Source organism: Formica exsecta, unplaced genomic scaffold, assembly GCF_003651465.1.
Source record: "Formica exsecta isolate Colony F162 unplaced genomic scaffold, ASM365146v1 scaffold47, whole genome shotgun sequence".
Taxonomy (NCBI): domain Eukaryota; kingdom Metazoa; phylum Arthropoda; class Insecta; order Hymenoptera; family Formicidae; genus Formica; species Formica exsecta.
Window position 1 is genome coordinate 905,737 of NW_021851936.1, and position 15,333 is coordinate 921,069.

Below are 15,333 nucleotides of genomic sequence, written 5' to 3' on the forward strand. Positions count from 1 at the left end.
GCGGACCGAAGCTGTGTCTAGCCTTGTCGTCCAAGTACTTCAGTTACCAGCATACTATATGCCAGGAGAGACATATACAGGATGATTCACGACATGATACAGCACAAATTTAGGATTTGAATTCTGACGTAATTTCAAGAGCGAAAGGAGATTTATTTAAAGAACGGCTCCGATTTCGGGAATGATAAAATTACGACTTACGCTTTTTATAAAAATTACATGCGACACGAGAAAAAAGAAAACGTATAAACATTATAAGATATATGTATATTGAAAGTTGTACTCTTTCTTCGAAAAATATACTTAAGTAAATTTGCATCTATTTCAAAACTTCTTATACAACCGTATATGTGTTTTGCCATTCGATGCGAAATTATCGATGCCACATCGCGTTCAATTAATCCAGCCACGTATGAGAGCCCTTTCGAACAGCCCCCGTGATACGCATTACATCGCGCCATAGGGTTGTAATACAAAGCCACGTAATCATGACATAATTGTGGTTACGCGCGTGACTGTGAGCGGTACGCAAATTTGGCTCCAATTAGGCTGTAATAAAATCAGTGTAGCGTGAGCCATACGACATCATTGAAGAAACAACGAAAAAGGAGAAGGGAGGGCAAGGAAGAAATTTATAATTTGAAACAGAAAAAGAATCATTTTTTCGAGAGAAATTTCTGCAATGGTCCAGAGAGTCATAAATTAAACAAATAAATACAGTTAATTTTTTTATAAAACTGTATCAATGCGCAAATTTCTTGATAATTAATTTTTTATTATTGAAATAAACGTTTCGGTCTTATAATTCGGACCATCTTCAGCTTGGAGTATAGAATTACACGTGTATGTATCTGTCAAAGACATTTACAAAACATTTATTTCAATAATAAAAAATTAATTATCAAGAAATTTGCGTATTGTTTACGCTCTTAATTAGCCCTTCTCACATTACATGTACAGATAATATATTCACTGAGATAATAAAAAAGATTGACAATATTTATTTGCTGCGACTTACTTTTGACATTTGTCAACCACGTGATCTTTTTGTCAATAACTCGTTTTCCGACAATCGATTTTTAAAAGACCAAGTTTTTGGCGTACAAATGAGAAGCGAAACTATGTGCCGCCAGCCGTTTTTCCCGCCAGCTCCTATCTAACGACGATGCTTCGAAGATGCGACTCGACGCGTTTCGGGATAAATTATTCGGGAGGGCGCGGTCCTATTTTCCGGTCGACCGCCTGCACAATTTCGATCGCTCGCCCGCCAAGAGAGCTCGTTACGATGCAGGCCACCACGATGCAGGCTCGATCCTCGCGATCGATTTTCTTCTTCGACATTCCGTCAGCTCGTGAGTTTGCGCACGTCACAAACAATTGCAATGTTGATTGCGACGGAGTGAAAATTCGTCAAGCTCTATGATAAATGAAAGATGCGCGAAATATCAAGTGTGTCCAGTGTAATTTATTTACTCGCTCGAAAAGGAGTTTGTTTCGAAAGAGCGAGAAAAATATACAAAATCATTTAATTCTATAAAAAATGTTTTTAATTTGATTTGCGTTTGTTGATTTATATTCGCGCTTCCGTTTACCGTAGCGTTAGTTTTGAATACATTTAATTCCGAGTTTTATTCGTTTAATATCGAGATTGCACAATTAATCCAATTTATTTCTAATCTCGGTTATAAAGTGTCACAATAACGATATTTGTTATTTATGTGTCATCAACGCAAATTTAACAAATTTGTTTCACTTCGTGTTTCTCAACACTTGTCCCCAAAAGATTCTCGCTTCTACGCATATCGTCTATCCGCTCGTAAACGCCTAAGATTGCTCGTGTAAACGTCATTAGAGCCATCGAGATCAAGAGTTTCTTGATGCATCCCGTCTACATTTGACTCAAAAATATTGTTAAGTGTTTAGTCGGTCGTTAACTTTACGATTGACATTTTGTACATTTTTTTCCTATCTTTTTTTTTTAACCAGATAACATCCGTTAAACTAAAGTTCTCCATTTTTAAATTAAGAAATTACGAAGATTATATCGTCGGATAGAGTGCTCGTTAATGGAAAGATGAGATCCAGATCTAATAAGGGATATAATGAAAATATGATACGTAGCAGTAGCAAGTAATGGGATATACCGCGTCATAGAGACGTAAACATCCATCTACTCGCGTGTGGTCGACTATCAGGGTGGCGGCGCGTCGAAGTAACTCTAGCAGACTTACATATGTTCACTATTAAATTATTGCGTTTATACGTGCGCGACTACCCTCGCACGTTAGGGAAGAACGGGAAGAGCGCTAGAGGGAGAAAAAAAAGAGAGAGAGAGAGAGAGAGAGAGAGAGAGAGAGAGGGATATACCGCGTCATAGAGACGTAAACATCCATCTACTCGCGTGTGGTCGACTATCAGGGTGGCGGCGCGTCGAAGTAACTCTAGCAGACTTACATATGTTCACTATTAAATTGTTGCGTTTATACGTGCGCGACTACCCTCGCACGTTAGGGAAGAACGGGAAGAGCGCGAGAGGGAGAAAAAGAGAGAGAGAGAGAGAGAGAGATAGAGCCCGCGACCGGGTACTTGGACATTTATCCCCACGGCTATTTCCGTGAGACACTTGTAATGTTTTCGTTTTTCCCCCGTGCCGAAAATGCGACGGGATTAATTGGCCTACATTCTGAAAATAGACGAGCACGGGACGCGCGCGCTAGTCAGCGCGTGAGTAACGTTGCAGCAACATTCGTCAAAAGATCGCGATCGCCGATCGCTTTTCTTCTCCCGGGACTTGTGAGTTTCTAGTGTTTAATAATGTCGCGAGAGAAACAGTTTCTGTATCCCCTTCTTTCCCCGTCCCCGGAGCGTCTCGTTCGTTTCGACGCGAAGACTGTAATTAAGGGCCCACTCTACTCTAGCGGTATGAAAAATTGATAATTATCAAGGAATTATTTTCGGTGTTTTACATATGTTTTTATTGATGTTTAAACAGTATAATATGAACCTCTGCGCATAGCTTGTTTGAAAATACATAGTTTGACGGTGCGACATGCTATTCCTCGTGTAATTGCCTGAAATAAATAAACTTATTCTAATTTTATTTTGTAGAATATTTATGGGATACTGAACCTAATTTTATTAGAGAAAACTGAAAAATAACAAAGTAGTATCATTTTAAAATTAGATACGTCAATTTTCCTGATATTTATTCATTTCTTGAAGATCAGAAAAATATTAATTATTAATTTTTTAATTTCTATTTTCTGAACCTAAAAAAGTATTCTCTTTCATTAAAAAATTGAAGTTATTTGGTCTAGTTTAGTTTTTAAGATATTTGTTACCACCAACTTTGAAAACAGTATTTTAAGAAAAACACATTTTAAGTTATGCAAGCTCATTTCAAGGCCCGTGCGTCATCCTATTCAAAGTTTTATAACTCTGTCAATTTTGCAAATTTTTCAATAAAATTTAGAAGACATATTCTTCAGACATTATATTTTCAGAAAATATGTAAAAAAATATGATTTTTTTGACTCTTTAAAGTAGACTGGGCTCTTAAGGGAGATATAATTGATCTTCGTTCTGCTTCTTAATTTTTTTGCAATATCGATAAAAAGATTAATACAAAGACGCAAGTTTTATAGTTGATGTATGTAAAAGTATTCACGCATGGTGCACAAATAATTATGTGGATCGTCCGATTTTTACTAATTGTGTGAGATGATTTCTCGTCGTTCTACTGCTTAGTTTTCGTCTACGCAGCATTAAAATTTTATCATTGTCGACATGCTGTCACGATACGTCAATTTTCCTGATATTTATTCATTTCTTGAAGATCAGAAAAATATTAATTATTTTTTTTTAATTTCTATTTTCTGAACTTAAAAAAGTATTCTCTTTCATTAAAAAATTGAAGTTATTTGGTCTAGTTTAGTTTTTAAGATATTTGTTACCACCAACTTTGAAAACAGTATTTTAAGAAAAACACATTTTAAGTTATGCAAGCTCATTTCAAGGCCCGTGCGTCATCCTATTCAAAGTTTTATAACTCTGTCAATTTTGCAAATTTTTCAATAAAATTTAGAAGACATATTCTTCAGACATTATATTTTCAGAAAATATGTAAAAAAATATGATTTTTTTGACTCTTTAAAGTAGACTGGGCTCTTAAGGGAGATATAATTGATCTTCGGTCTGCTTCTTAATTTTTTTGCAATATCGATAAAAAGATTAATACAAAGACGCAAGTTTTATAGTTGATGTATGTAAAAGTATTCACGCATGGTGCACAAATAATTATGTGGATCGTCCGATTTTTACTAATTGTGTGAGATGATTTCTCGTCGTTCTACTGCTTAGTTTTCGTCTACGCAGCATTAAAATTTTATCATTGTCGACATGCTGTCACGATATGGTTACTTCGAGCGTGCGAGAGCATCGGACACGCCAACTCGTGTCACGTGCGTTGCGTACCACGTCGGCTTCGTAATAGTTTGCGAAAAGATACATTCTCCTCTGAACGTTGATACGTGCATGTGCCTAATTCATGACAAAGATAAAACTTGTATAAAAAAAATCGATGGTATATGTATTGTGTTATTTTCTCTCTCTTTCTCTCTTTCTCTCATTTTTGCAATTGTCAAAGTTTTAATTATCTATTGTTTAAAATTTTATATATTTACACGGATACTTTCTCTGTCTCTTATTTGAAATAATTTGAAAAAGACAACACTATTTTTCTAAAATAAAGATGAAGATAATATATATTTGGATAATCTAGCTAAAGATAAGATAAAGCGATAACTCTTAAAATATAATATAATTGTCTAAATATTTTTATTCAGATAATAAAAAAACGTTGCTTACCACGCACATTTATAGAATGCTCGAAAAGAATTTTTGAATGTTTCTTTTCACCCTTATCCAAAAATTTTATTGATCTTAAAAAGAAATTGACACTTTTCATAGAGTTAACGAGCAAATCCATATATTTCATTTCGCGGTTCACTATCTTCGGTTCGTAACTCGTTGCGCTTATCGTTGGCCGATGTGCACGCGACTTAGTGAATCCTCGCAAAAGCGTTTCACGCTGCCAAGAACGCGACGAAGCTATACACGGACACACAAGTATCGTGGATCGGTTCCAAAACAAGCTTCATTTGCAGCGCGCTACGATGTCACGACGAAGTAGCAGCTAGATAAGTAGGTGTATCTCGTTCGCGATACACGGAAGGGCGGATATATAGGGAGGAATACGCAAATTTGCGTCTCTCCGCCACACAAACATATACACCAATAATATAGCTCGTGGATGCCGGCCAAGTTTGGGATTCAACGTCCGCCTAATGCTCGATAAGAGAGCGCGATCGCACGGAATGACAGAGAGAAGACGAAGCGAGAATACGAGAGGGAAGCAGAGCGAACATCTGGAGTTATAGCATTCTATAGAATTTATAGAATGCTATAAAACCAGAAATCATGAAAAAATTGTCATCTGAAATGACAAAACCCTCTTAGCTTAAATCTTTTTTTTCTATTCTTTAAAATAGCACACACACACACACATATATATATATATATATACATCATTTTAATTATACGACGCGCGACTGAAATCTTTTCAGCACTCATGAAACATAAAGCGTCTGGAGCTGTCGGCGGAATAATTAGTATCGGTTACTGAAGCTTTTGTAAGGAGGAGGAGAGAGGAGGGGGATAAATAACGCGAGAGACACGCCAGCGATCGTCCCGCTTGATGAATCGCGAGACGAAATCTCGGCGTTGCGACGCGCTCATAGACGTTCGCAAAACGAGCCCGATAACAATGCGACGTTAAAACCGTCGCGACGCGCGGTCGGCTGTTAAAATAACTCGGTATTAATTAGCGTTAATGAATACCTGGCTATCGGCGAGCGTGGAGGATATTTTGGATATATATCTCGCGCGTTCCTTCACTGACATTCAACGTGATTCCTTCCGCATCATATATTTTCGTGTAATACTCTCGGGTTATCCCTCAATAAAAGGGACTGTCTTTTTTCTTAGGTAAGACAATGCTTTTATGCAAAAAGGAACTTTTTTTTTTATATATTAGATTAATTAAATTACATCTTTTTCAATATTTTTTCAATATTATTTATTTTTTGCATATATTTTCGACAAAAAGGATTACAGCTTAAATATAAGTTTGTACTAACAATAAGTCTACAGTAAGTAATACAAAGTCTGTATTTCTTACATATATATTGAAATTTATGATGAGAGAGAGAGAGAGAGAGAGAGAGAGAGAAAGAAAAATAAGAAAGGAAGAGAGAAAACGTGTGTAACAAAAGTACGATATTAACGTAAAATATTCACGTTTGCTTCACTTTACATCTAAATCGTAACATGACGCGATCGTTGACACCGCATCTAGACTAATGTCACTTTCTCTAATGTATACAATGTATAAGTAGTTTAACCGCCGCAAATTATCGCTCTTTTGATCATCGCGATCATGAGCGCTCGTAAAGCTGCGGCGCGAACCGCGATGGTGGTGGCTGACGCGTCTCTAATGTGTTTCCCTTACAACGTATACTTGTCGTTTGATTTGGAGGCGCGGTATGCGAAGTGTAGGAGTTCTCTCTCTCTCTCTCTCTCTCTCTCTGCGTTCGGAGATGATCAAACGACTCGTCGAGGCATTCAAAGAAACATACGCGATTGCGTATGTAAATTACGTCGCTCTAAAGGTAATTAGCGATTGCTGTTTATCGCAATTAATATATACCGAATTAATATATATCGATTTGCAGCGTTGATAGCTTCGAGATATCATGAGCGATCAAACGTTCCTTTTCTTTTTCTCTTTTCGAGAAAATCAAGTAAAAAATATATTTCTTTTTCTGTTAATTAATGCGTTACTTGCCTCTGTTTATTATCTATTAATGCTCATTTTTTTAAGGTGAGAGTTTTCTTCTTTTTTACTAAAAAGAAAAAATATCGGATTGATAGGATTATTGGTGCTCTTGAAAAACGCTTGACAGATCCTCGATAATTTAATTTGTAACTTTTTTGCAATAAATCCCATGTTAAAACATGAATATTTGATTAAACATTATCAACAATAAATTAAAGGTTGAAAATCTTAACTTTGATTCTAACGAAACTTCTGTAACAGATCATATATAATTATAATATGACAAGATACATTTAAATAGACGTGATGGAGCAATTTAGAAGCTGGGGAATCGTATTTAATGCCAAAAAAACTACAGGAAACAATTATTCTTTTCCTTGCGTGATATTTTTTTTTTGTTAAACTTTGTTATTAATACGCATGCGTATGAGTTTATTCGAGATTCGTTTTTAAAATTCCACTTGAAAGCCCGGCGTGAATTTGCGGCGATGAGTACACGTGCGAGAAGTTATCTCGAAAAATATCCGGACTTTCGTCAGGAGGATAAGAAAATTCAAGCTAACCGGCACACACCGGAGTGCCATATATTGCCACGGTACATTAGTATGACGCATCGTTGTCCGGAGTCCTCCTCAGCTCGGCGGAACGCGAATTTAAGCGCGGACGAAACCGCAGCCAAGGTACATACTCCGTTGCACGCGGGAATCCGCTAATCTAATGTTATCCGGAAAAGCGTTATTTTCCCTTTCCTATAACGTGACAAAAGAAGAAAAGACGGGTCGAATATACGATAATTTGTTTACGAGTAACCGACATTTAATGTGTGCGCTCATCCGGCATACAATTTTTAATCCAAATGATATTTTCCGTGATATTCAAGCAACTCTAGAATAGATGGAGACCGCTAGTTGAGATTGCTTTTTTCAGGTTCACAGTTTGATTATTTAATGATATTTTTCGATATTTGTATATAGTGTAATTCAATTTAGAGACAAGATGTTATATAATTTTTTACTAATAAACCTTAAATAATTTTACAGATGTAATATGAATTGCGAGAAATTAAACGAACGGTCATTAGTTCGTAGATTTAAAGACACATTGCCAGAACTCGTTGGATTTGAAAAGTTAATTACAGTTATTCGTTCAATAATCGTTATTGATTTATTCAGTCGATGTAAGCGATTTTTGATGTGAATGATTTAATTCTTAAATCGGATACTTATAAATTTCAAATTTAATTTTGTGATGAGAATTCGTATTATATTGCGATTTATTAAGGAGCGAGCTCCATTTCGCATAATTTTACAAATATAACTCTGATTAACTTATACGTGATTTTTGATGTGAATGATTTAATTCTTAAATCGGATACTCTCTATTAAATTTCAAATTTAATTTTGTGATGAGAATTCGTATTATATTGCGATTTATTAAGGAGCGAGCTCCATTTCGCATAATTTTACAAATATAACTCTGATTAACTTATACGAGAGAATTAGTCGTGATTTTGCAATTGTGTAACGTTTGTCAGAGATAGATTCTCGTAGCCGCACGAATAAATTTAAAATTGTAACTTGTATCACAAGCATCGTGAAGTCACGATATATACTACTATGAATTAATTCAAGAAAACAACTATAATTATTCTCATAAATCGATGTAAATGTTACAATATTTTGCAAGATTAAAATTGCCAACTATAATAAATTTTGTAAATTAATTGCGCATTATCTCGGCGCAATTACAAAATCTAATTGCAAAAACCGTAAGTATGTCAATGTCTTCAATACTCGCGCAATCGTCGAGTCGCAAACTGATCCTGCGCGCATGGACTCTCCCTTAAAGAAGTCGCGGTTCATTTGGAGCACCGGATGCGATTAGGACAGCGACTGAATTGAGACGACTTAATTGCGTTTCCATCTTCAAAGACGTGTCCTAGACAATTTGCTGAATCTGTGCGGACCTTGGCACAACGGACCTTTGATTCCTTCTCATTAGCGCGAAACGCATCGGTGGCTCCGAACTTCTCGGAACAAGAGGCGCTCTAACTACGCATTCTCTGTCGCGGTGTTACTCTCCCCGGATCTTTTTTCCGCAACGGAAAGGCCGTGTCGAGAACGTATTGAGCCTTCGCACCCGAAATTATTTCACGCGAAGCGCGATCTATTTTAATGATATAAATAGCGATCGTCGATCGAAACAGCGTAATTAAAATTGGAATCTCGTACAATTCAAGAAAAGGACCGTTTATTACGAATAAATCACAATCTTATATAAAATATTGTTAAGTTTTCCTCTCCTCCCTTTCCCTCCCTTCGGGAGAAAGAGTTTTTTTGAGTTCCTTCTTTTTCTCGGCGTTCAAGATCGATGATGAAAGCGCTCACATCTTTTAATTAATACTTCATGCAAGGCAGCATTTTTTTTCTAGCTCTTGTCACATACATCGTCACGATAAATCATGTTGACTAATACTCGGGAATTGTACGTACCGAGTATATACGATGTAAATTTGGCGAGTATTCTTCCGATTCAATGTTGCTTTCTATGCCTATCTATATTTATAGACGCAGTTCCGTTTTCAAGCATATCCCATGCACGTTTCCTTTCGTCTTTCGTAAGTTGACCACTTATTTTTGCCGCTCTTACCTAACGTTATGAGGCATTTGCAAATTAATCTACTGATTTATCGAATCGATTAGAGTGACGAGATATACGATATAGAGAACAGATATTTCGGATGTATAGGAGTAATTGAAAAATATTGGATACCTATCGATTCAATCTCGTTTATTTTTACGAAATTGATGCCTTTCAATAATTCGCACGAATATGTGTCAACCAAAAAAAGAATCATCAAACAGAGAATTGGATATCAACAATTTTGTTTTATAAACTTATATATAACAAGTTTTTATGTAAATAGATTAAAATGCATCAAATTTAAATTGTTCCAAAAAATCTTTGCGTTTTATCATCAAGCTATTTCAGATATCATTTTGGTATCAGCTAGACACATAGACTGAGATGGAATATATAAAGTAATTAATTTTTTGTTATAAATTAATTAAATTAATCAATTAATTTTTTATATATTTAAATAGCGTTTATACTTGATCGCGGCGCATTTCATTCTTCATTATAGATGCAGAAATGTCCACTCGTTTGTCTACCTATGTATGTATGTATCGAGAATTACGTCGAAAATTACGGCCAACAGTCCTGTGATAAATAATTCACGTCACCATCGCGAAAACTGCTCGGTGTCGCGTGGTATATCAAACAAATTTGGCGAGCAAACTAGGTAATACATCATCTGCAGCAGTATGACAGCCAGTATCGTAGGCAGTAATCTATAAATAAATACTCGTGTGCCTTGCCAAACAATCGATTCGATTGGGATTAATTGTTCAGTGCAAGTATTTCCGGAAAATCCTGAATTAAACAAACTTTATCCCAATTACAATACTATACTTTCAAAAACTTCTATGCGTGCTAAAAACTATATATTTACATACATTACATTTACTATATGTATATATGTATATATAATTTATAAATATTTCCATAAATAATAATTATAAATAATTATAATAAATGTTTGAATTAATCTTAATTTTTTTAAACCAAAAATAAAATATTAAAATTAAAATTATTGACAAAAAACAGTATTAGAATAATTAATATAAATATCAAAGTTTTAATACTTTTTATCATTACTAAAGTAAAAATTTATTAAAAGTAATCTTAAAATTTGTAATTTTAAAACAATATTGTCTTGTTTTGATTCTAACGATGGGAAAAAAAGGAGCTATTTTTTCAGTTTGCGATCAAACAAATCGGAGCAAACGCGTATGAGTAATATATCTTGATCAAATATAATTTTTATCACGTTATAAAGGCATTAATATTCAAATATTAATTTATTATTGATATCTCTTATTTATGCGTTTCTTGTTTGCGTTTACATCGATATAAAGCGATTTCTCGGTTTATTACACAGAATGAAAAAACATCGAAAGCGATAAAGATGTATTTACTCAAATTAAACACAATATTTTACAGGCGTAATGCAATATTTTATTAAAATATGTCGAATCATCATCGTAATCATTGCTATCATTATTTATATTTTGTGATTATCGCCGTTTTTATATCATCAAATACCGAGCAAGCTATATAAAAATTCTTTCAGCATTTTCTCATTATCTTACTATCTTAGGCCCATGAATATTTATGATCTCTTGTTTCTACATTGTTTTTAATTTTATGGAGATTACAGTTGTTGAGTCACAGTTTTCGCACAATAATTACGAAGAATTTTAACTGTCTCGGCGTGGGTATATTAATTCTTGTATAATTTGTGGACTTGAAAACTAAGTAGCTTCTATAAAACCTTTACACAATCTTCTTCGATATGTAACCGATTTTTCTTGAACGAAAAGTTTGATTAAATCCTCTCTCTTCGTAAGTCTTTTATTTCCGAATGTCTTGGTAATTAAGAGCTTCCAATTAAAATTCTATTAAAATGATATCCACTTGTAATTAAATAAAGATGAAAGTCTATATCAATTTTTGCGAAAAATTACTCGCTCTTAAATTCTTATCATCTATTGTTTGAAGTTGTTGTTATTACGACCTTTTAAACAAACAAATCGGTTATAGATGAAAAGTTCACGTAATTTGTAAAATGTCGAAAATTAAAGCTATTCCCATCTTATACATAAAACGAATAGAAAATAAAAAAAGAGAAGATTGAAACTAACTGTCATCTTGTATTTATCAGCGCATGTCGACCTATTCGTCCACGTTCCAACTAATATTATTAGTTTCGCATGTTTCCCCCGTTCTCTCAGTTATATGCTTTGCGGTATCTTTATCCGAACTTTCGTGCCAGCAATATATCCAAGATGCTGGCGAATGTGGGTGGCTAATTAGATCATCGACGCATTTGATAATCTGCCGCGACAGTTTGTACGCTTGCCGTGTTCTAATCATTAAATTTTAACATCGTTAAATATTTAGGTGTTTAGAAATATTGCATTTAAAAAATACTTTTTATATTTTTTTTCTACATTTCTATAACTTAATACACTTTACCGTTTGAATTTTAAGAATTCCAATGTCAATCATCATTTTTGCTTAGCGACAATTGATGAACATTGCGATATAAAAATACTGTACGAATATACAATTAAAGCACTTTTTTAAAAATTCTTTTTCATTTAAGAGCAAACACTTCCTTCGTTATAATTGATGAAAATAAAAAGAAATATATGAATTTAATTCTAAATATATTCGTACATCGTAAAATTTTGCTTTGTAGTAATATATTCAAGCGAAAATTTCTTGATAAATTACATAACAACAATATACAAACGTGATCCCTTTATGAAACTTACGTGATCCCTTTAATGTGCACGTGGATATACATACCTTGCGGTTGAAAAATACGAGTCAAATTTAAAACGGAAAGACCAGTGCCAAGAATAACGGTCTCAAAGCTCTTACACAGAGGGGTGCATAACTTATGCAAGTGCTTTCGCCGCGGCCAGCGAAGGACAACGAAAAGTGGAGGAAAAAGGAGCCGACCCCGTCGGCTCCCAATTCGCTCATAATTCATCCGTATCTGGATATACACTGCGGTTAAAGAGCATCTGAGGTTTCGCTTAAACGAAGTTTGCGCTTTGCGTTGCACTTGCGTATGACTCGCGATCACGATGATTCTTTTACGTTAAACGCGGCGTGAAAACGGAGTTTAATTTTTGAGCTTGGAGTTTTGAGTTTTGTTTAAGATTTCAAGAACGTAATTTCGTCCGGTGAATATTATACAGAGACTATGTTGTTCAAATAACAGATTAACAAATATAAATATATTTTGACATATCATACAATACATATATTCTAATATCGTTCGTATTCTTGTGTGTTTCAGGTTTCGAGCAAACCGAGCAAGCGTTATCTTCGCAGAATAACGGCAGCAGCTTGGATTGTCTCAGTATGATTGTGCAGAGCATTAATGGACCGTTACAACCGTCATCAGAGAATCATTATTCACCTCATCACTGAAGTTGTACAATATCGAGTCTTGTTGATCCCTCTTTGGATCAAGCCTTCCTTCTTAGCTATTGAAATGCATGTCACTCGAGTTTTCAATTGAATGCGCATGTATATACGTAAAAAAAATCCGACTATCTTTTTCGAAACATTTTTATTGCATTGCACAGGATGTTTCAAAAATCGTTGAAAGTGTACTTTTAGCGACTCGCAGAATGAAGATGAATGATGGAGATACTGAGACACATAATAAATTAGATAACAGTTTATCTAATTTAAAAAAATAAATAAATAAAAGGGAGAAAGCCGTCTCGTGTCTTTAAACTGAAGGAATTCCTAGTCGAAAAGAAGCGCACGATTTCTGAAACATCGTGTATATTTTAATCGGTCCGACAAACTCGCGATGGATTTTTATCGAAGCGAAAATCACGGACATCGCGAGCGATTAAATTGATATTCGATGGAGGCTTCGAACAAAGTAGTATAGATTTCCGATCATCAGTCATCAAATCTATGCGAGATATTGGAAGCGTCGTGAGAAATAGAAAAAAAAATATTTTATCTATATGTATACCAAAGAGAAAATATTTTAAAAGATAAATTCTAGATTTTTTTTCCTCTTTGCGAGAAGACTTAGCTTAATATTAATTATAATTACTATAAAGAGTGGATGATGAAAGTTTATAGCGAAGTAAGGGTTCGTCATGAGGCCATTATTTAAATATTTGGAATGAAAACAAAAACGCCTTTTGTTTAGGATTTATAGATTTTTAGAAGATTAATTTCTTCCTTTTTTTTTTTACTCATCTCTGACTTTTGGCAATGTTAATTTAAAACAAGCTCGAGAATTCAGAGCGATGTAATTGCCAAATATTAATTTAGAACAAGCGCGAGAAATGCAGAGCGATGTAATTGCCAAAAATATTTTTTGCGCTTTCATACTTTTCATACTTTTCTTGTTATCTCTGCAACATCTGCATAAATGAAGTCTACTATCGTTATTTTCAAAATTAGTCTTTATTCCCATAAATGTAAAAAATATATTCTTCTCTCGACATAGAGTTTCTTCCTCAATAAATGTACAAAGTCCTTTTTCCTTGCGTATATATGCGTTGTTTTGCATTTCTATTTGAAAATTATGGATTTAAATCGTGATATTTTGGCGAAAAATCTGTCTTATTGTTAGTAGAAAATTTTAGGCGAGACGTTTGTGTCTTGACACCAACAAAATCGTCGGAACAAATCGTCGAACTTCTCATGTGCCTGCGAGATATATCGTATCGATCGCGTGGAGTATCTGTGTAACCGAGCTTCTCATCGATATCGCGATGATGTAAATATGCGGTATTACGAAACAATAAAGAAGAACGAAGGACGGAGAGATATTTTCTTTCTACCGGTGTCGCTTACCGCATCTAATTTTTGAATAGTTCGTTCGCATTCCCCTTAACGAGCTTTCCTCGGCAGCGAGTCATTCATCAGACGGCGGATGATTAATCAGTCGGCTAATCATCGCCGTGTTATTAAGGCCCGCATATTTTAACGGTATGTTTCGTACTGTATATTACGAGCTCGTCATATGTGATTAATGACGTATCGGCACGTTTGTGAACGTTTAACGCGTGTCTAAACGTCCAAGAACGTTGATCTTCTGATTTTGACGATTCTTGTGAATGATCCTAAGAAGAAGGGAAATCCGAGAAACCGTTTAAAATACTTTCGAAGACTTGTTGTTGTTGGAACTACCGCGCCTACATTTTCATGATACATCGCCACTTTAGACTCCATCGCCCGAGAAAAGCGAAATAAAATGTCAGCTGTCGCGTCGCCATCGCTTCCACTCGAAGAGTGTCGCTTCCTCAGCATTCTTACTTAAAACGGAAATCTCGAGTGCCTCGAGTGCCTTCCTCGTAAAAACTGGCTCTCCATTCAGTGCACGCTGCATCGCGAGGAGCTAAATCGATAAATGTTTACGTTGAACACTGTAAACTTTCGATGCGAATAAAACTCCAATCTTCTGTAAATAACGATGAATTGTCGATCGTATATTCGATCGTTGCGATTTCGTGATCGCGTAAAACGTATGCGAGAGAAGATACAACAATCTTCTCTGTATCATTATCGACGATGAAAACGATCGACAAAGGTACAAGGTGTTCGCAAGCAAATATTTACATCGCGAGACAAATAATTCGTATACCAAAGGAAAAATAGAAATTAATCGTGCGAATATATTTTTCGTTCAAAAAACAGATGCTTCCGCTTCTATTTTCTGTATTTGTGCACTATTCTTATTTCTCTATGATCCGTTATCGCTTAACATGCCCGCCGTTTGACAGGATCGCCAAAGGCAGCTGAGATCGTCGCCGACTTATGAGAGA

The 15,333-nt window shown here is 35.0% G+C and overlaps 1 protein-coding gene across 1 annotated transcript in view; it reads left to right on the top strand.

Moving 5' to 3' along the window:
* LOC115241248 (transcription factor SUM-1) overlaps positions 1 to 14,371 on the top strand; it is a 37,615-nt gene extending 23,244 nt beyond the window's left edge. The window contains exon 5 of the mRNA XM_029816912.1: positions 12,831 to 14,371. Coding sequence (XP_029672772.1) covers positions 12,831 to 12,964 — 134 coding nt within the window. The 3' untranslated portion in view covers positions 12,965 to 14,371. The remainder of the gene's footprint in view (positions 1 to 12,830) is intronic.
* The last annotated feature ends 962 nt before the right edge of the window (positions 14,372 to 15,333 follow it).